Here is a 26606-nt window from a genome sequence, read left to right on the forward strand (position 1 = left end):
GAGAGAGGACAGGAAGAGTTATTTTCCAAATCAGTAAAAAGTGACTGAAAAATCATGACTGCTCTACGATAATGAACATTTCCAATCCACAGCACTTAGTTCAAGTTTCTAAAAACAAAACCTTTCTTTGGGATTAAGGATGAACATCACAATCACAGCATCTCTCTGGTGACTGGTGATAAAATCTAGGGGTAGGGACATATACCTGAGCTGGACCCCTAGCGCTGCAAAGAAAAGAGACATTTCTAAATATGTTCCCAATATTTCCGGAATTCTCAAGCTGGTCTTAATAACTGTCTATGTGGGAGGAAGGAAATGGGGGAGCATAGTGGTTCTGAAAAGAAGGTCTAGCTAGAGGCAAGATCTTTGCACCAACACCTAATACACACTTGGCTTTGCAAACTTAATTCCGAGCTAAGCCAGTTCTGAGCTATGCAAGGGGTGTGGAGGGCATTATATGCTTCCTGACACACGTGCTTTCTCCTCAGGTGGGGTGTTCATGACCCCTCCTCTCAAAGATAAACAATAATCAGTAAATCAGTAATATGTGTGAATTTTTGTTCCTGTCTTCTGTCCTGAGAAATACAAGCATTTGGGGAACGAACATCGTGCTGATTGCCCTTAGTACTCTCAGCGATACCGATACTGCCCCTATGCCTGAATCAGCGTGGAAGGGGAACTTGGGGCTGTGTATTACTCATCTCCGTGTGCTCAGAATCCTGCATGCTGCGTGTCACATGATTCATAGCTGTTTGTTGATTTGGTAGATGAGCCCTCGCTGGACAGTGAGAACTGGAGTAAGCTTCAGCATCACACCGGTCCAGGTAGAAGGCAAAGTTCTGGGAACCGCACCCTCCCCAATCCCCAACTCTTCCTTGCCACACAGTTCAGTTTGCAATCAGGCCCTGTGAGCCTGTCTGCGGTCGGTCTGCATTCACACGGAAAGACATTGCAGCTAGCACCCTGAACAAACCAGAAAAACAGCCCTCCTCTGCTCAGGAGCCCAAGGCAGCAGGGTCCCACCCGCATCTGCCTTTACAGAGCAAGGTCAGCTAACCAAAGCCAGAGTGCTTCCACTCACTAGCTTCGCCCCTCCCCTCCAAGTCCGCCACCACTGGTCTATCAGGCGCCGCCCAAGGTCTACCTGCCGCGCCTGGTGGGTGGAGTGTGAGCGGAGTAGTCTCCTATGTTGGACTCTGCACCCTTAGGTGCTTGAGTCTTGCCTCGCAGCGGAGCCTCGGTCTTTGACGCTGCCATGGAAGGGTCCAGACCCCCATCGCCCCGGGAAGAGCTGGAACTCTCGATACTGGATGGGGAGCAGGGAGAGCAGATGCCTCTCAACAACCTCCAGGTCCAGCCTTGCTCTGCAGAGGACCCTAGCCCAGCCCAGGTAAGGACTTAGGGTTCTGGCGTGACAGCAGGAAAGGGGCCTGGCACCTCATAAGGGCGCCAAAGCGTCCTTCCAGCGTCGGGAACATGCAAAGGGGGAAGTTAAAGAATGCAAGAACTTTTGGAATTCCGTAGACCAGACCCCTCCATTACTGGGACTCGACCTCACCTAGAGACTCTTCAGGAATCCTGTAGAGGGGCGTGGCTGCTGCTTTCAATGGCGAGCAAAGCCTTAGAGATAGAGGTGGTGTTTGAAAGTTATGTAACTTTTCACTTGTTTTTCTTTCTTTCTCAAGTAAAAAATAGAGTAATACATTGAATCATAATGTGTGTCTCTCTCTCCTTGCTCCCCCCTACTTTCGCTCCCCAGTCTCCTTTCCAGCACCCACCACCACCTCCTCTGGGGGCATATAGTCCACTGTCTCCTACCTCTAAACAGCTCTATGTTCTTGCCTCCCCCTCCCCGTTCAAACACATTTTGTTATCTCCTATTTTGGTCCTTGCTTCCTCCGAGATGAGAAAAAGGCAAAAAACACAGGGAGGAAAGAGCTGCTGCGGCCAGACTGAGGGCTGTGAACTTGCCAGCTCAGTATCAGGGAAGTAATATCAAAGTTCTACCTAAGAACTGGCTCACTGTCATTTCATCTCTGAGGAAGGCCTTAGGGGTGTGTAGGTTGAAGTCTTTTCTGATGTCATAGCTGAGCATTATTCACAGATCAAATCCTTGTAAAAAAACATCAGAGAGTTTAAATGCTGAGGCACCAGCAACTCCAAAGGTTTATTTAAGTTTTACTGGAAACAGTCAATTTTCTGTTGTTTTAGCCTGGTTTTTCTCACCCCATTCCACTCCTATTCCTCTTGTGCCCAAATTCTGACTTTAGTAGAAAATTCAAAGCTTGAAAACATTACTCTTGGTCCACAATGATTCCTGGAAACACTGTATGGCAATGTCTTATTTCATAAGTACCTTGGAGTCTAAGTTGGCACCTTATGTTTGCATGAAATAAGACCACAGATGAATGACGTTTGGAGAATAATGGCTGAAGGCCCGTGCAAGCAGCCATAATCAGGTACTTTCTGCATAAATCTCCAGGGCAGGGTCTGGGCAGGAGAATTAGAAATACTTAACTCAAGTTAGTCAGGTGCACTCTCCAGAAAAAAAAAAAAAGTGTGTGAGCCCAGAGAAGGCTGTGAAGTGATGTTACTATCATATGCTCTGTTTAGGTTCTGGGAACCCTAGACTGCCTGTGCACAACAGTTGAGAACATGCCAAATTCATGCAGGGTATCAGAATTTTACAATTGCTTAGCACCTGCCTTGTTAAGATTATGCTTCAGAGTCCTAGTGACTTTCTTGTTAGTCAGGTATATGCAGATGTGCCAGACTTCCTTGTAATTTGGCTTTGTAGGTTACTAAGTAGGAAAATTTCAATAACTGGTAGAATGGAGTGAGGGTGGATTCTTCAGAACCTGAAGAGTCTTCTAGAAATACTTGAATGCTAGCATTTTACTAAGGAGAGAGAGGACAAAACCTCAAACCCTTCCCTAACATGTTCATCGTCCTCCAACTCTAGAATAGGTTGAAATGTGTTTCAACATGAAAGGTCAATTAGTGAGGTTCAGTTTGGACTGGCTAGCACAAGCACATGGTTTGTGTACGTAAGAGTTTTGTGTCACCATCTTAAGTTGTGTGATAATAGTTCTGACTTTTGTGCTTATTTAAGTCCATACGCTTTCCAGATCCTGTTTTGTACCTATTGCTATTATGTGCAACAGTTTAACACATAAATGCAGTAAATTATTATCACCATGGAAGGAGCTGCCCTCGTTAGCATGAACTGTCAACTTGAGACAGCCTAAAATCACCTGACAAGAGTCTCAGTTGAGTAACTGTATCGGGTTGATCTGTGGGTATGTTTGTAAGGGATTGTCTAGATTATCTATTGATACGGGAGGATCCAGGCTACTGTTGAGGATATCATTCCTAGGTGGGCAGTCCTGGGCCCTAAGGAAACTGGTTCAGCATGAGCCATTGTGAGAGCCAGCTAACAGCATTCCATCATGAATTCTGCCTCAGAATTTCTGCTTGAGGTCCTGCCCTGACTTCCCTCAAGGAAGGCCTGTGGCCTAGAAGTGTAAGCCAAATAAACCCTTCCTTCCTCCCCCAAGTTGTTTTTGTTCAAAGTGTCAGCTCATAGGGACAGAAATGAAAGTGGAAGAGGAGGGTGCTGGTTTTCGGGTTTGACAGATGAGATAGCTGAGTGAGGAAGCTGAAGCTCAGAGATACAACCAAACCGCGTGGCTTCTCTCGGTGGAGCTCCTCCATGGGGCCCCCTAAAGTTCAGACTCAATGTCTTTCAGTGTCTCAGGTCTACATTGTTAGTCAATTTTAAGGAAACATTACATTGATTTTCTTTGTGTAGGTGTGTGTGTGTGTGTGTGTGAGTGTGTGTGTACGCTTGTACGCACACGTGCATGCATGGGCCATGATGAACCTACTGAAATCAGGGAATGAATTGCTGGAGTCAGGATTTTCCTTCTACTGTGTGTATCCCAGGAATCAAACTCAGGGTGTCAAGTTTGGCTGTGAGGCCTCTACCTGTTGAGTCATCTTGCCGGCCCCACCTGATTAATCTTATCATGTATAGGTGAATACATATGACATGATTTATATCCTTTCATTTATAGCTGCCTCAATTACAAATTATGTGTTACAAGTAAATATATATTGTTAGGTAATTTAAGCAACACATAGGGAGCCAGAGTGACAGATCTGGATAAGTTGCAGAAAGATGGGTGAATGGATGATGGGAGGGAATGGTACTGAGATCATAAGGATCTCCCTGTTTGGAAAAGTTGGGCTAGGCGAGCATATGAAGAATTTGTCTCTCTTTCTTAATCTGCATTGGAATGTAGAGAGAAAGGAATGTAAGCCATTGAACACTGCTTTGTCTATTGTTACTACAGGTTAATACCCTTGGGCAAAAAATTGCAAAAGAAATTGTAGGTAATAGGGTAAGACTGAATTTCTTTTATGGCTCATTACAGGGGCCTTGACTCAGTGTCCCAGAGACATCTTACATGATGGCATCATCATTGTATTAGTTAATAAAAATTAAGTAAATTGACTTCTCTGTGGTAACCAATGTCTTTCTGAGCTACCAAATTGCCCTGTTTTTATGCATTATTCTATGTAGTACAAGAATCAACTGGCTTTTCTGTGTTTAGATGAAATGTGTGGATCAAATGTGAGGTTATAGAGGTGCAGGTTTTCCTGTGCATGGACTTCCTTTTTACCCCTAGTTGTTTTTATTATTATTATAATAAGCTCTCCTAATTGAGTCAAGAAGAAGACAAACTTTTTGGGCCAGAGATAGGTAATCCTGCCAACGTATCCATATCCTGTTTTAATGTCACGTATTTAGTCACTTACCTGGGGAGCTGGTGGATCTCTTGTAGTGTTCAGAGAAAAACCCTGAAAATTCCATGGCCACCCAATGCAGTCACAGAATGTAAGGCAGAGCATGCAAGCACATATGGAGAGCGCCTTGTGGAAGAATCTACCTGAGGCCTCTCAACAGATAACTGGTACACACCAATTTAGATCGTCTGACAGCCTTAATAGAAATCATACCCACAGTAGTGGGCCCTGAGCAATCATCTGGGGCTCATGTGTTGAAGGCTTCATTTCCAAATGCTTTAAAGTACAGTGATGGGGGTTTTGAAAGGTAATCTGGTCCTGCGGGCTTTGACTTCACTTACAGACCTCTCTGTTCCGAGAATCATAATTTCCTGGCATGATTGGAAAATGCTGGATGATTTAGGAGGTAGATCCTACTTGTAGAAAGTATCTTCTGGATTTTGTCCTAGAAGGATGTGCTTTGTTCCCAACCCCGTGGACACTTTCTCTCTTGGCTTTCTGATTGTCTGATTGCTGTGAGGTGAATGGCCTCCTATTCCCATTGCTGTGATGTGCTGTGTCTGCCATGGAATTAGCTGACCATGGTCTAAAACCAAAAATAAAACCATAGCTCAAATAAATCTTTGAGTATTTTCAGGTATTTTGTTATAGCAAGAGAAAAACCAACACAAAATGCTTCACAGTAGGCTCTAGTCCTTCACTCTTTAATCTCAATTTCATGACTCTTTACCACATCACATTCCAGTCCTTAGGTTGGACTGTTGGCCAGTTCTGTCATGAATCACCAGATGTTGGTTCCTGGGCTTTTATTACCTTCAAAAATCCTTCATTCCACACACAATGACAAATATTATATGTTCTCATTTGTATGCAGAAGTTTAAAACATTGATCTTATAAAAGCAGAGAGCAGAAGTATCGTTACCAGAGGCAGGGAAGGGAATAGGGAACAGAGAGATGGGGAACAGGTGGTTAATAGGTATAGCGGTACAGACAGAAAAAATGCCTCACAATGTTCTGCAGCACAGTAGAGAAACTATGGTTGACAGTGGATTATATATTTCAAAATAGCAAGTAGAGAGGAATTTGTATGGTCATAACACAAAAGAAATGATAAACATTGGAGGTAATGGACCAGCAATTACCCTGATGTACCATTATACATGAGATATCTCACTGAACTCCATAAATGTATACAATTTTCATGTGAGTTAGATAAATACATTAAAAAAAAAAAACCTCTAGTAATAAAGTCCTGCCTCCTATTTCCACTTCAGGGGGCCTTTGGCTAGCTTCCCCATGAGGTTCCATTCTCCCCTGTTTTAGATTAGATTCAATGTCGTATAGCCTCTTGAGGTTAAGTTCCTGATGACATTAATTCTACATCACTGCTCTCTAGTAGGAATTTGAGACCATTTGCTGAAACCCAATGACTACCACACAGTCTCTCTTTGCTTTTTAGGTGGACAGCAAAAGCCCCTGGAGTCCCTGCAACAAGAGTGTGGTTGGAAAATGTAAACTGTGGATGGTCATTGTCACCATATTCTTGTGTTTCACTATAGTGATCATTATAAGCCTATGCCTTGTAGGAGGTAAGAGGATTGCACTGACACATTGGGAGACCTTGTTGAATGCTTATGACTTACACTGAAATCAAGAATGTATTCATTGCCATTTTACTGTTTATAACAGGAATTGAACAATGGCTTGGGCAGCTGGGCATGATGATTTACACCTGTAATCCCAGTTCTTGGGAAGCTGATGTGGGAAGGTGTTTCTAGTTAAAGACCAGCTTGGGTTGTATTGTGAGCTAGAGACCAACCTGGTGTACATAGTGAGACGTCTCCATGATCCAATAAGACAATTTGTTCCCCCTACCTACTTTGATGTAAAAATTATTTGCCTACCGGAGTATACCAGCTTTGTGTATCTTGAAATCTCTGAATAATACATGAAATAATTCTTAAAATGGTAACAACCTAAAAGAATTTAAAATTCTATAGAAGAAATTGTTAGTGACCTGGTCAAATTATTTTAATATAACATCAAAATCATGAAGATAGGCCAGACTATTAAAAACAATATGGGATCTCCTAAGGTGGTGTGACCTTCATGAGGTCTGGCTCATGTTCTCAGGTCACAGAATGTTATAATGACAGGGAGCTCTGAATCTTTCCAGAGGGATTCTTGGACTTTTTTTTTTCTAGAAAGCCAATTTTCCTATTCCTTTCTTCAAGCTTGATGGTGTTTGTAAGCTGACTTTCAACCTTTGAGTTTCTCAGACAAAGCACCGTGTCTCCTTAGACATTGTTTAGGCAGGACAGGTGATGCCTTGAAGCTGTGGGCTTGTTTTAAGTAGGGAACATCTCTGCACCTCCTCCACCATGCTGAGGACAATGGCATTGTTATAATCATCGACACTGTCTGTACAACAGCTGCCACAGGTGGATGCTGAGTCACACAGCCTCCTCCTGTCTCAAGTGCCTGATGCAACCCCGAAAGTTGACTGATGTGCCTGGTAGCACCCAAGGGAGCCAATCATAAAGCAGATGGTTTAAGATTCAGAATTTGTTTATCTATTCACTGGAACTCACCTGACTTTAACTACAAGAAGCAATCTGCAGAGACAGATTCACTTTCCTTTAAAACTTTTTTTTTTTTGAGATGTGAAAAGCTGTACTCCAAAATTTCAGAATAGCTTTTTAATATTATAATGCAAACTTAATTTTAATTTGATTACAGATTTGCATCTTAAAATATGCTAATTTATACAAGAAACTACAAAAATAATCTTTATTTTCCCCTCCTACAGAAGCACTTATTTGATTTGGCATCTTGCCTGTCGGGCTCTAAGGCTTGCAGTGAGAATCATGGTAGACTAAAGAAATGGCAACAACTTAAAAGACTTTGAATTTGAAAATAATACTTGTTCAGTTAATGCACTGGCTAGTTTTATGTCAACTTGACACAAACTGGAGTCACTGGAGAGGAGGGAGCCACAACTAAGAAAGTGCCTTCCAAAGAGCAGGCTGTAGGCAAGCTTTTAAGGCACTTTCTTAATTAGAAATTGATAGGGGATGGCCCCACCCATTGTGGGTGGTGTTACCCTTGGGCTGGTAGTCCTCACTTCTAGAAGAAAGCAGACTGAGCAAGTCATGAGGAGCAAGCTAGTAAGCAGCATCACTCTATGGTCTCTACTTCTACCTCCAGGTTGCTGTCCTGCCTGAATTTCTGTCCTGGCTTCCTTTGACAATGAATGATAGTGAACAGTCATATGGAGTCATAAGCCCAAAAACCTTCTTTCTTCCTTTTGGTGATGGTTTTTCATCACAGCAATAGTAACCCTAACTAAGACAGTTAACATATATCATTAATTGTTACATTTTATTCTTATCCCTGCTTGACATTTTGAAATAATTTGAGATCAAATTTTAAGACAGTAGTCTTTCTTTAAGGTTTTAAAATAATTTTGATATTACTTTGCTAAATTATTAAAGATTCAGGGAGGAATCGAGTGGGACAGTGCAAACCACAATAGATGAAAAAAAAAAAAAAGCTCAACAGCAGGCTGACCTGTGTGTGAGTGTGCTAGCCACACCCAGAGCTGCTCTGCTAGTAGTTCTGGGACGACAGCTGGGAATCTTTAGCCACTGCCCAATCACCACGCTTATTGATATGAATCACATATTTGCAGAACTGAATGTAATGTATGGGAAATAGGAGAAAGAGTGGCTGGCATTAGGAGAGTCAGACTTAGTGAGACAAAGAGATTCCTCAGGATCTACACGGCCCAGTCTCCTCCTGTCCTTTCTCTAATCCCTGAAACTCCAGTCTCAAGGTTCTATAGTTCCCAGACAGTCTGGACCCAGGTGGAACTGACTATATAGTTAAAATAGATGTAGAACAGGACAGGGATTGTGTCCTGGACAAAAGGGTTAGCTAGCTGGGCAATATGGCATCCATGGTAGGGTTTGCAATGAAGAAGTCTAACTGCCATTGTTAAGACTCTCCTGTATGTGGTGATTTAATGCAAAGTGGCTGATCTTATTGTTGTTCTCTGTCCTCTCAGGACTGGACACTTGTTATTGTCTAGTATTTGTAATGTGCTTATCGCCTCCTCCGCTGCTCTGGTGTGCACTGAAGTGATGACTGATTGAGAGTCATGATTCAGCTTCATGTATGGTGCATAGGCTGTGTACACAACAGGAATAAGAGGTCATCACTCCACCTACCCAATTAACATTGATATTTTCTTTAATTGGCAATTCATGGGCAGAGTCCAGTGAAGCTTGTTGACTTTGGAGAACTGGTTTTGTCCCAGCTCTGTGGAGAACTGTATTAATGGACAATTTAATTTCCTTCCCCTTGAAGAACTGAAAAATTTTTGATATGAAGATTGTATATGCATGTATGGTATATAAGGATATATACAATATGTACACACACACACAGAAAGAGTGAGAAACAGAGAGAGAGGGGGATAGGGAGAGGGAGAGAGAGAAAGAAAGGAGAGAGAAAGAGAGGAGAGAGGGGGACTAGCAGTGGTTTTTGAAACCTCAAAGCCAGCCCTCACTAACACACTCCCTCCAAGAAGGCTATTCCCACTCCAAAAGGCCATGCCCCCTATTCTTTCTAAATAGTTCATTGACTGGGCACTAAGCATTCAAATAAATGAGCCTATGGGGGCCATTCTCATTAAAACCATCATGCCATAGGGGAGAGGGAGAACACTTTCCTCTTCCCCTTAGAGTCACTTTCTTTGTAGATAATTTGGAGAGATCATTAAGCACTTTCATGTGTTTCTTTTCACTGTGGTAGCCTAGTTAGAAAAGAGTAACAACACACAGAGAAAAGCCTCTTAACAAACAGGCTTAAAGTTAGAGCACTCTGAGGCTCCCATATAGCCTTCCTCAGCATTGCAGTTGACCTGCCCACCTCTTAGTTTACAGTGTCTTCTGTAGGAAGAAATGCTGTAACATGGCTGAGCAGAGACTTTCTAAGTGATGCAGCATTGAGTGAACTACTTTGGTTTTCAGTAGAGAGTACATGAACCTGGCACACTACTTTCACAGGGAGATACTTCCTGGTTAGGGTGACTCATGGAGGAAATCCTTGGTAGATATCGTGAGCAGCTGTAACCTACAAAGGTCCTTCAGGGCAGGAACTTAATGGCTATTCCCTCAACCCACTTTCTGAAAGTTCTGTCATATTTTTCCCTGACAGTCTTTCCATTATATCTTTGGTGTTTTTCCACCTTCCCAAGACTCAGGTCTTACTTGCATTCTCTACAAAATACCCTAAGCATCTAAAGGTTCTATCTAAGTGTAGTGCCTGCATCTCTCCTTCAAAACGATCCTCCATGGAATTTGCCATGTCACTGAGATATTGTTTTCTTTCTCTTCTTTTACTGGAGAGTGTAAAGGAGAGTGTAAAGATCTACATTGAGATCTTACTCCCTGAATACTTCTAAACCTCTGTGTCTATTGACCCTAATTTTATTGTACCATGGTGAATAGCAATTATTTGATTGTGAAGTCTAACCTTTATCCTCCTTTGGACCTATTTATAGCTGTCATCTTTGTGAGTTACCTTGCACACTCTTGTCTGAGTCTACAGAACTCCATGACTAATATACAGACATGCATATACACTCATATGAACTAGAGTCTTCTACCACAGAGCTACCTAGGCTTGTCTCCTCCCAGAACTGAAGTTAGCAGTACATAAGATCATATTGGGCTCTTTTGTATTGTTTTGCTTTGTTTATTTCCAGTTTGGTTCCATTATTTAAAGTTCAAAGTAAGCAAAATTAATGTATGATTACTGAAGCCAGAAAAGACACACTCTTTTTGTGTGGGTTAGTCAGTAGAAGTGTCTGTCAGAAGTTAGTGATAGTTTTTTTTCTTTCAATTTTAACTTTAATATTTCTATCAATTTCACATAATACATTTTGATCATTTAATCCTCATTCTTCCCCCTATATCCTCTTTCATCCATTCCCATCTCCCCACTCCTTTCCTGGTGTTTTCATTTTTTGTTTGTTTGTTTGTTTTAATAATCTATGAGGTCTAATTTGTGCTGACCGTATACTCCTAGGAGTGGGACCATCTACTGAAGCATGGTTGACCTTTCAGGACTACACCTTACAAACTGTCTTGCCCTTCCCTAGAAGCCATTAACTGACAGTAGCTCCTGGAAGGTGGAGGCTCAGGAACCCCTCCTTCCTTTATGTTAGGATGTTGATCATCTTGATCTTATGCAGGTCTTGGGCAGACAACCATAACTCCTATGAGTTCATGAGTGCAGCTGTCCTGTCCTGTTGAGAAGACTTCATTCTTGTCGTCCTGACTCAGAGATCTTACAAACTCTTTGATCCTTCTTCCACAGTTGTCTCTGAGCTTTGGTGGTGGGATATGTAGATGCCCAGTCATGGCTGAGTACTCCACTGAGACCTATTCTTTGCATTTTGGTCACTTTTGAATTTCTCTCTTCACTACCATCTATTGCACAGAGAAACTTCTCTGATGATGGTGTTTGAGAACATTAATAATCCATGAATATAAAGATAAGAATTTAGAAGCAGTTTGCTCTTATGTCGATTTAGTAGAATAACAGTAGGATATTTACTCCCGTGGCCTATAAGTCCCTCAGTCATGGACTGTTGGCCAGATTTTACAACACTAGGTATGAGTTTTTTTCCAGGGGAGAAACTCAGTGAGCCTTTAATCAGAGGGCAGTTGGCAACTCCCACGGCATTCTTGCATCTATTGTATCCAGGGGCATATTTTGCTATACTGATTATTACTATAGTTCACGGGGTTAACATCTGGGTAAGACTGTATGTTCATTTGTGTGTGTGTGTGTGTGTGTGTGTGTGTGTGTATATGTGTATGTGTATGAGTATGTGTATGTGTGTGTGCCTGCACATGTGGAGGTCACAGGTTGACACCAATTGCTCTCACCTAGGTTTTTGAGACAGAGAAGCTCTGCATTTTATCTGTATTTCTATCAAAAACACTGACTTCATGCCAAGATGACCTTTCAAAGTCCAGTAACAGGCAGCGTTGGTGATGTATGAGACATAGAATTTGAGGGGAAGCCTGAGAGCACCCAGTTTCTCAACCCACGCTTTTCACAGGGCAGGTGAGGTGACCCCCCCCCCCCCGTGTGGTGTGAGTCTGTGAGGTTGGAGTGGAGCCAGGAGAACTGGAATAGGCATGTCAGTGCCAGTTTCTTGGCCATGACTCCTGGCTTTGTGTGGTTTTCCTTCTTTCCTCTAGCTCTAACTCTTTAAAAATCAATTAGCTCTAGTCATTAGAACACAAGCAACACAGAGCTCATTGTCCTATGAGTCGCTCTGCAGGCCCTGAGGCTCCGAGTGAAGTTTGAATTCCCTTCTGCAAACAGAGTATGTCAACATCCCTCCCCTGTGGAACACAGGCCGGAGTGATGACTTCATACCCATGCCCTGTCCCTAGAAACACTTGGTTACATGAACTCATATCTTCAGTTTCTAGTCCCACCTTCACCCTTGTCTGGGATACCACTTTCCCCTCCTGGTCTTTGACATTGCTAGAAGGTAGCTCAGAGAAGCTGCTGACAATCACTCTCTGTATATGTCCATGCTGGTTTCTAGCACCTATTCCAATATCTGGGTACCTAGCTAACTTTCAGATTCGGTGCAAGAAAAAAGTTCACGTTCTTCTCATTCTTTTCTCATAGTTCTTCACTTCATCTATATCCAGTGGTGTCTGAGACCCCTTTGACCTAAATCCAACAAAACATTTATCTCAGTGAAGACAAGTGACTCTTTTATTCTGTTTGGCTAGGCAAAGAAAATATTTCTGCTTGTACTTACTGACTGTGCCAAGGCTTTAGCTTTCAGGAATGCTGAAAGTTATGTTTAGTTATAGAAGCCAACAGAATGAATACCTTTGCTTTGTATATTTTGAGAACCAGTCTCACTATGAAGTCATGGATGCCTGGGAGCTTGCTATGTAGAACAAGCTGGCTTGGAATCTGAAGTGATTCCCTTGCCTCTGTGCTCTGGGATCATAGATGTGCACTAACACATTTGGCTTTATTAAATTCATTACTCTGTACATGCACTCACCATTATTTTTATCCCCTCAATCTGTTCAGTGACTTATATCGATGAAGATGAAAATGAAATACCTGAATTATCGTCAAACAAAACATTCTTCATTGTGCTCAAGATTCCAGAGGAGTGTGCTAATGAAGAGGAATTGCATCACTTGCTCACTAAAAGGGTGATTATGTCTTACGTATTGTTTACTGAGGTCTTAACATTGGATTATGAGTTTTGTTAGAACAGTTGGCAAAGAGCTCTAGAGTAAGCTGCTTTGTTTGCATGAATGTTAGCAGTTTGTCTGAATGAAGATGCTTATGAGTGGGTCTTCTGTGCTGCAAAGCCAGCAAGTGGGTTCAACCTGGTCTGTCCTCCAGCTGTATGTATCCCAGAAGACAGTGTTCCTTCATGTATGCTGGTCCTATATTTTAACTACCTTGTATTCCTCGAAGATTTAATGATTCCAAGTGCCAGGACCACATAGTTCTTGCTTTTGGGTTCATAATCAAATAGGGGAAGCAACCAAATAGTTACACACAGTGTTGTAAGTCCTATTACTGAGTTACATACAGTATTGTTGAAATTGTTTTTGTGTGTGTATATATATATGTACACGTCACTTGTGTCTGTGCATGTGTACACATGTCAAGGCCAGAGGTTGACATCACATGTTTTCTTCAATTGCTCTCCATATTATTTTTGAAACAGAATTTCTAACTGAGACCTAGAAAACATCCAGTTTGGCTAGTTGACTGACCAGTGTGCTCCAGGGGGTGGAAGTAGATGATAAGTCTGATTTTTAGGCTAGTTATAAAATAAAGACTGTGAATGTTATAGGATATATATACTCTCCTTGTAAAGTGGGACCAGAGAGATGGAACAACAGGAGATATTTATATTTCAGGGGACTTTGTATGGTATACTGAGTCTGAGCATGCTGTGTTGAGGCCTCTCAGGGGTTAAACTGATCAGGAAAGTAGGGAGAAGAACATAGGAGCTTCCTCACTTTTTGGTAGACTGTGTAAAGATTTTCCCTTGTAAACTGACATGGTTAGATTTTCAGTTTCTTCTTTCTGGGTACTACTGCACAGTACTTGAAGAGAATATTTCTGAGGCAGCAGTGCATCTGAAGTAAAGGCCAGTTGGATTGGGGCAGCTGTGCGGACCATAAGGAAGAGTTGTGATTTCAGAGGCATCTTTACTCAAAGGAACTTAGTGATTGGAACATGGCAAAGAAGTGATTGGAACTCCAGCCTTCTGGTTGTAAGGTTAGGTGCATGATTTGTGGGAATGGAAAGGCAGATGAGTCTTCTGCAAGATGGAGGCTCTGCAGACAGACTGATGATTTTGTGAGTCAATCTTGGCTAACTTATCAAAGAGCTCACACCACACCCAGGAATATTCTGAGACAGAGTTTCACTATGTAGCCCATGTTGTCCTCGAAGCCTCCATCCTCCCATTTTAACCTCACTGATGCTGGTTCCAGTCACGAACCATGCAGTGCTTGAATGGCTGTACTTGTCAGTTCTAGAAATGTGGAATACAGGACTCCATAAAAAGAATAAATCTTCTGGTGGTCTGAGCAAATGGATTTGGTTTTATAGAACTAGAAGGGTTTGAAGAAAGGAGTAATTAAAAGAGAATGAGTAGGACTTTCAAGATGCCTTTCTATGTAAAGCGGGGGCAGGGTGATGGAGTGACAGAAAGTAGCTGATTTGTTAAGCATAGATTATTTCTGGTTATTGGTTTTTATAAGAAAAGATAAAAATTTGAGCAAACTTTATTATCAAGCAAATTGAAATGGGCCTATTTGGCTGTCACTTCAATCATGACGTACCAGACATTGGATACACATCCTAGTTTCAGCCTGGTAACATGAAAACTTCAGCTTTTATGATCTTGTTTTGATGTTTAACTTGGAGTAAAAGAGTGTAACAACAACAGTGACATCCTGTACATTTTTAAATAATTGAAACATTTTATTTATATATGTATGCCTGTGTGAATTTATATGAATCATATGTATCCATGTCTGTGGTGGATAGCATGTGTGAAGTCCACTGGAACTGGAGACAGGTGAATTGTGAGTCACCTAGTAAGGGTGCTGGGAACCTAGGTTCTCTATAGGACCAGTACAAGCTCCTAACCACTAAGCAATATCTCAAGATATCCTCCAATCATTTTTATTTAACAACTTTCATCTTTTGGTTGGGCTTCCAGGTGAATGTGTGACCAAAACACAGTGCAGCAGAGCTACCCTCAATTATTGTCACCCAGTGATTCTGCTCTCAACGCATCATTCCTTGCTCCTGATACCCTCATAAGCACATAGCCATTCTAGCCAAGGATAGAACACTTGATGTTCAACAGATTGTTAAGCATTTAGCTTTTGAGGAGGTAAGGGCAATGGATAATGTATGGAATTCCAGCACTTAGGAAGCCGAGACACACAGATTGCAACTTGGGCTACATAGTGAATTTGCAGGCCAGTCTAGCCTACAGAGTGAAAGCCTGCGTTTAAAACCAAACCTTCCCACCCCAAACCAAGCCAAAGTAAGCAACCAGAACACAAACAAAGACATAAAAATGTCAAAACAAAATGCTTTTGAGAGGATGCTGTTCACAACAAAGATCGCTATTACAGCCATCAAGTGGACAGTGTCTAAAGCTTGGAATATGTTCTATAACCAGGGTTCCTGTGAACCCAGTACAAAATCAAGTAGATCAAAGAACTGAGATAGATGAGATAGATAGATCAAGTAGATCAAAGAACTGAGATAGATGTCCCAAATACAACACCAAAAAGACCTTTAGACTGTGCGCAGTCATACCTTCTATCTTCTAATTTCCAATTTTAGCTTTGACATTTTCCTGAGTCTGCTATGTGCAGACAGAGTGCTAGATTCTAGGACGAATGAAGGAACAGGGAAGAATAATAGGTTTGAAATAATAAATGTTAGGGAGATGGCTATGGAAACATGAGGAACTGGGTTTGTGTCCCCAGAACCCATGTAAGGCAGCCAGGCATGGATGCCTAAATCTATAATTCTATTGGTGATGAGAGAGTTGGGGGTGGGGAGACTGGGAGATCCCTAGGGCTCGCTAGCCTCCTAGTCTATTTGATGAGCTCTGGATTCAGGGAGAAAGACTAGCTCAAAAAGTAAGGAGGAGAGCAACAGAGAAAGACAACTTCTGGCCTCTCCCTACATGCACACACAGGTGCACACACATATGTACATGCACACATATATACATGCACAGAAATACAATTAACACACACAAAAGTTTTTACAAAAAACAATTGGCATGATCTACAAGAGGTATATGGTTATTATTCATTACCAATACTTTTAGTGCCCAAACATCCTTTGTGGCATCCCGCACCTACCCTCACCTTCCTTTCATGCTGAACAGTGAAAGTCCTCTTCTAGAACTTGAATTTACTGACTCCTGTTCATCATCCACCTTCTTTGTACCGGAGCTTAAGAACTGAGATGGCTCTCTTTTCTTCCAAAATTCTTGTCACATTGTGTTTTTTCCTTTCCTGATAATTCAGATGTGCTCCTCTGTTGCGTTACCTTCTCTGGGTAAAATGGGAAGGAGCTGGCCTTCATGTCTCTCACACTTAATTGTGAATTTTGCCTTTAGAATTTATGAGCTATACGTGAAGAAACCAGCCAGTTTTTAACCTTTTGAAATACTTGATCTTAATCTGTAGAAAAGGAGTGACAAAATGTCTGTCATATCTTATAAAAGTTCCATTCTTACAATCAGATTTATACAAACACCTAGTGCCATTCTGCTGAGTTAGGTACGAGTGTGTTTGGTCGTGCAGCCTCCGTGAGGTTAGGTAGGAAAGGAGATGTGCACCCTCATAGTGTGCTACTGGGTTTTACATGTTACAATGTTTGCTATTGAATGAAGCCATGGCTCACCAAGCTTTCATGATATACCTGGAAGTGGCTAACTCATCACAAGGTCACTACTGGTACAGTGAAAGGCACAGAACAGTGTCAGGGTTGAAGCTGAAGGTTTGGCAAGAGTGAGTCTGGTCATGCTCTTGGTGTGGTTGTGACTTTATTCTAATCCTAGAGCTGTGCCCACACTGAGAGTGGTGCCATATCCCAGCCTACTCCTGATTTATCCTAGAACTATTATTGTTAGAGAACAAGGTGTTTAGCTTTTCAGTGTAAATGCAGAAGGAATGTAAATTCATTCAGCCATATGTTCCCTAGTACAAAGCAGTTGAGATTTGTTTCTATGAAACTTGATGGGAAGACTAATCAAATCCTGGAAAAGAAAGCTGAGAGATGGTGTAGTTGTTAAGAGCACTTGCTGCTCTTTCAGGGGTCATGGTTTTGGTTCCCAGTATTCACATGTCAACTCTCAATGCCTGTAATTCCAGTTCCAGGGAATCTTATGCTTTCTGTCTCCTTAAGCACCAGGACATGGGCACTACACATACATAGCTAGTAACACTTGGAAAGGCGCTCCAGCTATAATAAGAAGGGCAGTATGTGCAATGTGAGATGTGATCCTACATCTCTGAGATTGAGAAAAAAAATTAAGTCTAGTAGGAATAGGAGAAACGGAACAGGTCTGGTTACAGGGAGGAGCGGAAGATGGAGAATGATCAGCAACAATGAGTTGAGTTGAAGATGCACCTGCCTTTGGACCAGCAATTCCATTTCTTGCTGTCTGTCTTGGGGAGATTCTCAAATGAACAAAAAGGTCCATAGAGGTGGTTGAGAATAACAATTGCATTAGCATAGTTTATGATAAAGACAGCATGGAAGGAAGTCTCCATCAGCAGGGAAATGGATGAGCTGGTATAATGACTTAATGCATTCTGCGTAGGATCTGGACTTAAGGGCCCTGAGATGTATCTTATGCATAAATCTTGAATGTAATTTTCAGTATAAAAGCAAATCCTTTAAAAACATTGATTATTTTGTTTATTTACATACCAAATGTTGTACCCTTCCCAGTCTCCCCTCCCAGAGTTCTTTACTCCATCCCTCCGCCCCTTTGTCTCTGAGAGGGTGCTCCTCCACTCACCCACGCACCCCTTCCCCATAACGCTGCCTCTGGCATCCCCCTTCCCCGGGGCATTAAGTCTCTACAGAATTAAGCTCATCCTTTCCCACTGAGACCAGACAAGGCAGTCTTCTGCTATGTATGTACCTGGGACCAGAGACCAGCCTATGTATGCTCTTTGGTTGGTGGCTTAGTCTGTAGGAGCTCCCAGGGGTCCAGGTTATTTGACACTGTTTCTATGGGGTTACCATCCTTCAATTACTCCAATCCTTCCCCTAGCTCTTCCATAGGGGTCTTGACCTCAGTTAATTGGTTGGTTGTAAATATCTGCATGTATCTCAGTCAGCTGCTGGTTAGGCCTTTCAGAGAACAGCTATACTAGGCTCCTGTCTGCAAGCACAACATAGCATCAGTAATAGTGTCAGGGTTTGGTGCCTGCCCATGGGATGGATTCCAAGTTGGGCAGGTCACTGAATGGCCTTTCCTTCAGTCTCTGCTCAATTTGGGCACAATGGTACATATCTGTGGTACATATCAGGAGCAGGAAGATACTAGAATTTGAGGCCAGCCTGAGCTAAGAATGTGTCTGCTGAAAACAAACAAACAAACAAACAAACAAACAATTCTTAGAAGATTGTATAGAATATAATACATTTTATTTGAATAAAACCATAAATAGCATTTCATTATGATCCTATAAGGAAATAAAAATTTCTAAATATAAGTGAAGAAAGGTTTCGTACCAATGTCAGGATAATGGCTAGTACCAGGGAATGGAGAAAGAATGTCCTCTATTCTTAACTTACGGACCACTTTTGGTGGTATGAAAGACCACATATACAGCCTTTCATGCTTTGACTTTGAGGATAATATTTAGACAAATTTCATGATTAAAGCTTCTTGTTATAAAGTGGGCTTTATGTTAGATGGCTCTGCCCAACTGTAGGTTAATGAAACAAAGTGTTTTGAGCCAAGCCACAATGTTGAATATATTAGATACATTAAATGATTTGCTACCAGTTTAAATTAGCACACAAAGTTACAGGTTTCCTGATGGTATTCTCATATACACACAGTTTTGTCAGTTTCTACAGCCATCTCCTCTCCTGTCTCCTAGCGTCCATCCTTGCTGTACTCTTCTGCCCTCAGAATGCCTCCTTCCACTTTCACATCATCTGTGTTCTGTTAGCCTTCCTACCTGTTTCCTCTTAAAGATTCATTTGTCCAATCTCATAGGCATCTTTGGTTGTATGGACTCTACATATCCTTACTCCATCATTTGTATACTTTTGATCATTTCAATCTATGAGTTGGTTTACTAGAAAATCATTATATCACAGATTGCAGAGCTACCGCATAGCAAAATGTGAAAGGCGTAAAGCCTAGGTCGGAGAACCATGGATGTCATCATGTCTTTAGGATATAATTTTACTATAAAACCTCCATATCTTTGCAACTTCATCATTTTGTCCCTTTGACTGGTGAAGTGCTGGACCCGACATTCAGGATAGATATTCTTCCTAACAAGGACATTCTGTAGAAGAAAGAAGCTCAGGACCAGTGATGTCCTGGTAATGAGTGGCTAGTGGTGATCTGGGCCCTCCCCATTTCATCCCCAGCCTTAGCATTTACTGATGCCTCTATGAGCTCCTGCAGAGGGTCATTGACCATAGCACCACTAAGGTTACCAACTGTCTGCTGAGCTCATATGTCAAGTTGAGGATTCCCAGTGAGCCACTTGGGCCTTATCAATAAGCTCATTTTAATTTTTTTTGATTGAGTCTCACTATGTTGCCTTGGCTGACCTAGAACTCATTATAAAAAACAGTCTTACATTGAACTCCTGGGCAGTTCCACTTCCTCAGCTTTGGGAATACTGGAATTACAAACAGGTGCCTGGCTGCCTTGCTGCCTGGCTGTCAGTGACACTCTACTATTTCGACTTTTTAGATCTCACTTGAAGGTTGACTTGAGTTTTGATTTGTGGTCCTCTTACACTTTCTTCCTCTTAATCCAGAGCCCCAATCAAGTGAATTCCTAGCCAGAGTGAATTCTCCTTTGTCCTGAAGCCATTTGCTTCTGCAGGTGATAAGTAAGATGATTCTCAGTGACATGTGTGTTTTTTCTTGCTGTGTGTTTAGCTCACGGACACGTATAGACAGTCCCCAGCTCTGAGTCGTTTTTTCACATCTGCTGGTATCTTGGATTTCAGGTAAGAGCTTGGATCTGTACATCTTGCTGTCTTTCTCAGAAGGTCACCCACTCACCTACCCAACTCATCTCTATTCAGCCACAATGATTTCCCTGAGCTTTGGAGGGTGAGGAGACTTGATAGTAAAACCCACAGTGTCCTTCTGGAATGGTGCCTGGAAATTTCTTAGCTCAACAAAGCAGAAAGAAGGAAATCATGGACTAATTATGTGATTGAATTATGGTCACCCTCAGAGAGGAAAAGCATGTCCAAGAGAAACATTTCTGTTTAACAATAGACACAGAAATCAATTAAGGGCAGAAATAGACAGAAGCCTCAGAGAGTGATGTGCTACAAAGGGCATGTTCTATGTGCTGCATCAGTGACTCAGGAGTAGACTGGCCTCTTACTACATTAAGAACATTGAAAATACACCTGTCTCTTCTGTCTCCTTTCTTTGGTGCTAGCACCAATGATTAATTACACTCACCCCTACAAAATTAACAACTCTTTGCCTTGATTTTTTTTTCTGTGCATATATTTGCTATATATATTGTCCAAGTATGTATACATACTTTTTTCTTTTCAATTACAAGAAATTTAATAGTCTGAACCAATCAAAAGACACACACACACACACACATACACACACATGCACGAGAGTGCAAATGTGCATGCATGTGCTTGTATAAAAGAGTTGTTTAATAAATTATCCTTTTTATTATCGAGATTACTGGAAATACTTTAAATAAGATTTATGTGAGAAAGCCTTATTGTCATCAGTTGTTCCTAGGGTGTCTCAGGGAAATAGTTATCAAAGTCAATGTTATATGTTTATATTCTCCCACTTAAACCATAATCACAGTAGATCTGAGAGAGGAACATGTAACACCAGTGGTAGCTTGATGAGATAGGACTAGAAAGGCTGTGAAGTCTGGTGGTCTCTTCCTTCTTCAGATGTCTCTGTAGGGACATGCTGCCCAGTGGGGACCCTACTGTCTTTAGTCATAAGTCATTGGCACAAAAATGGGTGTAGGAAAGGGAGAATTGGATAGTTGGACCTCACACGCTCTGCTCCATCCCTTTGACACATCTTTCCATTTGAAGATTGTAGTAGAGCTGTAGTAGAAAATCCTTTCACCTCAGAGTCTCCTGGGTCTTTCCAAGAACCTGCCCTTGCTATGGATACAAAGGATCTGAACTTAGCATTCAATAGATGGGAGATGACACTGGGAAAACCGACAAGAAGACTAAGCAAATTAGGTCTAGAAATTAGGCCAAGGTTTAGTGTTAGAGAATTTTTGTTTTAAAAGTTATTTGTGGGGAGAGAGGTTGCAGAGATGGCTTAGCTATTGAGAATACTTCCTTTTCTTCCAATGTTCAGTTCCCAGCACCCATGTTTGGCAGCTCACAAACCCTTATTTGACTCCAGCCCAGGGGATCTAACAACCCTACACTATAAATACTCTCTCTCTACACAGGAGTCAGAGGGAGAGAGACACAGTTTTCTGGGTTTTTTAAATTTTAATTTTATTTATTTTATATATTTACATTTCAGGTGTCATCCCCTTTCCCTATTTCCCCTCCCTATAAACTTTCTATCCTATGCCCCTTCCTCTTTTTTGCTTTTATATCATTTTAATTGAATGCAAGTATTAAGGTCAGTTCTAGGTTGAAGAATTAGTAATACAATACATGCAAATAGTCAAGGAACAAGCAAGACAATGCACACAAATAATCAAAGAGCAAGCAAGGCCATAAACAAAGTTCTGTGAACCCTTCCGTGATCACTGTTTCTAAGGGCTAATCAGGATGACCAAATATATTTTCTAAACAAAAAACCTCAAGGACTTTAGTATTTTAGATAAAGAATTGCCAGTGTGTGTGTGTGTGCTCGTGTGTGTAAGAGAGAGAGAGAGAGAGAGAGAGACTCATAAAGCCCAAAGTCATGTAACCAAGGTTCACCTTGAATTCTGATCCTCCTGCCTGCCCTGCACACGCTGGGCTTACAGGCTTGAGTCATTGTTTCAGATTTTCTGTATGCTGGGGCTTGAATCCAACATTTCAAGCATGCTAGACAAACAATCCACCAACTGAGCCACACCCCAGCCTCCAGCCCCCAGCCCCTATTTTTTTTTAACATTTATTTAGAATTTTCAAAACCATCACATCTAAACTGATATCCTTGCACATGTGAAAAGATATTCCTACGCTCAGCACATGCATTTGTGTCTACAGAGAGGTCCTGACCTTGGTCCAGAACAGGCCCAACAGTACCTGAAAGTACCTTTTTCCTATATCAGTTTCTAGATCTACTCCCAGGGGTGAACTGCTGTGGGAAAGTCCACAGAAAAATACCTCCTTCAGATGTGTGCCTTTTATAAGTGTACCAGGGGAGACAGGGGTGGTGGAGGCAAGAGAGACAGGGATGATGCACTCAGACTGAGTCAGGCTTGATACTCTCTCTTAGCTTTCAGCTTGATCTTTGGAACACCCATCCCAGGCCTGTCTCATCAGTTAGTCCAGATCCTTAGCAGTGAGCATGCAGGGTTACTTCTCCATCCTCCTGAATGATAGATCACTCTACTAAGGGATAATTAATGACACATGTAAACTAGGCTAGCTGGATTGGAGTTTGAAAATGAGCTTTTAACACTGCCTTTAGTGGCATTGTGGTAACTGGGTCTTGTCAGAGTCTCAATTTACTCTGTAATTTACTTGGTTCATAGGGCTTGGCACAGTTCTTTGCTATATGGGAGAGTTTACAAAGCTATTATTTTAAAATGTACAGCCTATGTGACATCTGGCCTCCAGAGGGAGCTCTTTGCCTATCCTTGGCATTGCAGTGGCCTGCTTAACTCTGGAGAGACTGAAGTGGCTATAAATCATTCCCTAGAAGAATCTCTCTGATGTGACCTCCTGTTAATTTGTTTTTTATTATTGCTGAGCCTAATCTGGGCCATCTTGACAAAAGCAATAGAAAAATTAAATGTTACCTGTGAAAAATTAAATGTCAAGGAAGCCACTTAAGCTACTAATTTAGGGCAGTCCTATAATTATTTTCACTGTAAAAATATTAGAAAAGTATGTACTGAAAGATGAAAGGATTAGAGCCTCCTCAGGGATGAAAATTCCTTAGGTCTCATTACTAAGAGATTTTTTAAAATGGTCATCATGACTTAAGGGGCTCTGGAAGTGTACCTGAAGGAGTAGCCCCCCCCCCCAAAAAAAAACCCCACAACACACACACACACAAGAGGTATGATTCATTGCAGTGCACAGGTCATTTTCTGGGAGATCAAGAGGTAGGGAGTTGACTCAGGATAAGGAGCCTTGGGCCAGATCATAATCATTTTTATAGGTTAACTGGTTAAACTTGGGCGAGGGTAGGATCAAAGTGTGTGTGCGGTTAGTGTGGTGTGTGTGTGTGTGTGTGCGTGTGTGTGAAAACCTATGAGCTAATAAGTAAATAAACATGTTTAAATATCTTAATTAATTAATTAGCCCTGATGTTTACATGTAGTGGCAGAATTGAGAACATAAAGACGGGAATGGAGGAGGAGCCTCTGGGCTTGCCACACAGCAGGAAGGCTAATATCAGATGGGTGCTATGCCAATGCTCAGTCTTTCTTTATGATAGCTGGGTTGTGTCCATTCCTTCCAAAGCCACTCTCAGTGGTCCCCTAAGGTGTGAGCAGTTGGTCGTGTTGTGTGGTGGCCGCAGGAGGAGGGCTCTAGGGCATTGCATTCTCCGGGGCTAGTGCACCCTCTAAAGCTGGTTACAGGAAGATGTGGAACCAAAGAAATATTAATGCTAAGATTGGTGTCTGAGTCTCGATATGATTCTGTTTATTCATTATAATGCCTGTCTGTATGTTCTGATGGTTTGGCTTTCAGTGTTGAAAATGCCACGGTAACCTATCACTTGCAGTTTGGAGTTCCATCTGAAGATGATGGCTTTATGGAGTACATGATGAGTGAAGAGTTGGTGCTCGGCATCATGCGACAGAGTTTCCATGATAAGAACGTATCTACTTGTGAGAGTCTTGGGCTTGACCCAGAATCTCTCTTTCTCTATGGTAAGTAGGGGAAGCAAAGAGGTGGGGCCTGAAGCGACGCACAACTTGGTTTGGCATTGTTGGTGCCTTGTACTGTGTCAAATTATGTAACTATTCACTCATCCACAAACTGATGTCTTGCTCTGGAGTTCACATTCTGTATGCAGATGGAGTAGTGAGAAAATACCATGAGGGAGAAATAAAAAAGACCATTGTCTCAAAGAACCTCACTGCAGAACGGAGGTGTCTGCCAGGATCTGTATGAGCACCTCCACTCAAGCCAGCCGCCTTCCCACCATGTCCCTTATCAGTTTCTCCTGGCACAGTGATGGTGGTTTGAGTTGACAACACTTTACAGTTATTGTCACTATAAATGCCCTCATCATCCAAGAGGGCATCATCATCAACATGTTTATCACGAATCATACCAAAATAAGTGAGCATCCAATAAACATTACTTGCCTTTTAAAGGATACTCAGCATGCATGCATATCTACATATATGTGTATACATATTTGTGCATGCATACAGAGAGTGAAAATTTTCCATTCAGAATTTGATGGCTATTCCAATTTGACCTAAGATTATATACTCAGACTCTATATGATACCATTTGTAAGTACAAATGTCCCAGGTAATTTCGGCTTTTGAAAATTAGTGGCCAGCCTAGTTTTACTTCTGTTGCTGTGATAAAACACAATTTCAGGTTCCATTTTGTTACTGCAGGGAACTCAGGGATGCAGGAACTTCAAGTTTCTAGTCACGTCATAACCACAGTCAAGAGCCAAAAGAAAAGGAACGCATCTGGGCTTTGTGCTCAGCCATTTTCTCTACTCTTTCACAATCCAGGGCTCCAGGCTGGGGAATGTTTCTGCCCACTTTCCGACTGAGTCTTCTCATGTCAACTAAGGCAATCAACAAAGTTCCCCACTGTCATGTCCACAGGCCAACCTGACCTAGGCAGTTCATCATTGAGATTCTTTGCTCAGGTGACTCTAGTTTGGATCAAAACTAAACGCACAGTGACTTTGGTTTGCCTTTGTTTTTTTTCTAGACTGAAGTGATGAGTGTTGGCCTGGGTCAGAAAGCAGTGCTCTGCTGAGTCTCAGACTGAAGACAATTCAGAAGTGTATCTAGCAGTGACCAGAAGGAGAAGACAGTCCTCCCACTGATGCTACACAAATGTGAAGTCTGGATCCATCTCAGAATGGCTGTTTATGAGAGCTGTCCCTGCTGGGTTCAGGAGCTAGAGGTCGGAGGTGGATCTAAGATCCCATAATATAAGATTCCTACTGCCTTTGAAGCATTGACTGCTTCTACTAGCACATGAATGCTTTTCCTGTGTTGCAAAGATAAGTATCTGGCTTGGTTTTAGGCAGATTCTGTTAACCCCAGCTGATGGGGTGAGTCAAAGCTTCATCAGGGTATCCAGGGGAAGGAGGAAGAACCAATCAGTTGTTCACTGAAGCCTTCTCTCCACTCACAATTATCTCTGATGGACCCCTGAGCCAGGGCGAGAGGAAAAGGAAGGCAACTTGAAGACCTAAGGAGTGTAGCTCTTCATCTTCCTCCACCACCTGTCAGCTGAGCTCAGTCAGGCGTACCATTGAGTATTACATATAGATCGATGTGTCTTAAGTGTTCCTCATCCCTGCATTGTTCCTGAGATGACTCTGTATCTTTCTTTTCTTTTCTTTCTTTTCTTCTCTTTTTTTTGAGAATATATGTCTCTGAGTTTTGGGCAGGCTGCCATCTTTTAAGATTGACACCCCCGTGGGTTATTATTATTATTATTATTATAAAAGTCATCAAAGGATCATTAAGACTGCTTAAATTTCTGCTATTGATATCACACACTGGCTTTGTGTTGCCTGATAGGACTCAATTTATTGAGATGTTTGTGTGTCTTCCTGCAGATGATCGCTAAGCAGAGAAGTTCTGTCCTTTTGAAACTGTTGTATTCAAGTCCCTTGGAGGGCCAGAAGGAAGCTAGTGACTGTATCAGTCACCTATGGATATAGATTGCCTGTCATAAGAGAACAGAATATTTGTTTTGTTGTGGAAATTACCTTCCTGGAAATTTTCTGGGAGAGTTAGTTTCATTGTTGTATAATGAGAAATTCCCCAGTCTGATACCTCAGATAGATTAACCATGGATACAGGTCACTATGGCAGGCAGCTGTGTATGAATATGTGTCAATTGTAGGGTTCTGAACAATGTGAACTTGCTTTCTTATTTAACTACTATATACTATAGTAATATAGTATAATGATAATTGCTACATTGTAATTTATAGTTTCACTTTCAGGATAGTTCCTTAAACTCCTGAAACAGGTGGATTTTTCTTCTGCCCATTTTATTTTATTTTATTTTATTTTATTTTATTTTATTTTATTTTATTTTATTTTATTTTATTTTATTTT

General features: G+C 41.6%; 1 protein-coding gene across 1 annotated transcript; it reads left to right on the plus strand.

The window, feature by feature from the left end:
• The first annotated feature begins 1255 nt into the window (after positions 1-1255).
• CUNH3orf52 (chromosome unknown C3orf52 homolog) lies at positions 1256-26109 on the plus strand. The gene is made up of 6 exons (XM_028785208.1): positions 1256-1390; positions 6270-6399; positions 12950-13077; positions 20075-20145; positions 24022-24203; positions 26099-26109. Exons 1-6 carry the CDS (start codon positions 1256-1258, stop codon positions 26107-26109), a joined length of 657 nt encoding a protein of 218 aa, XP_028641041.1.
• Positions 26110-26606: the final 497 nt, after the last annotated feature.

Source organism: Grammomys surdaster, unplaced genomic scaffold (genome assembly GCF_004785775.1).
Source record: "Grammomys surdaster isolate TR1022 unplaced genomic scaffold, NIH_TR_1.0 125167, whole genome shotgun sequence".
NCBI lineage: Eukaryota > Metazoa > Chordata > Mammalia > Rodentia > Muridae > Grammomys > Grammomys surdaster.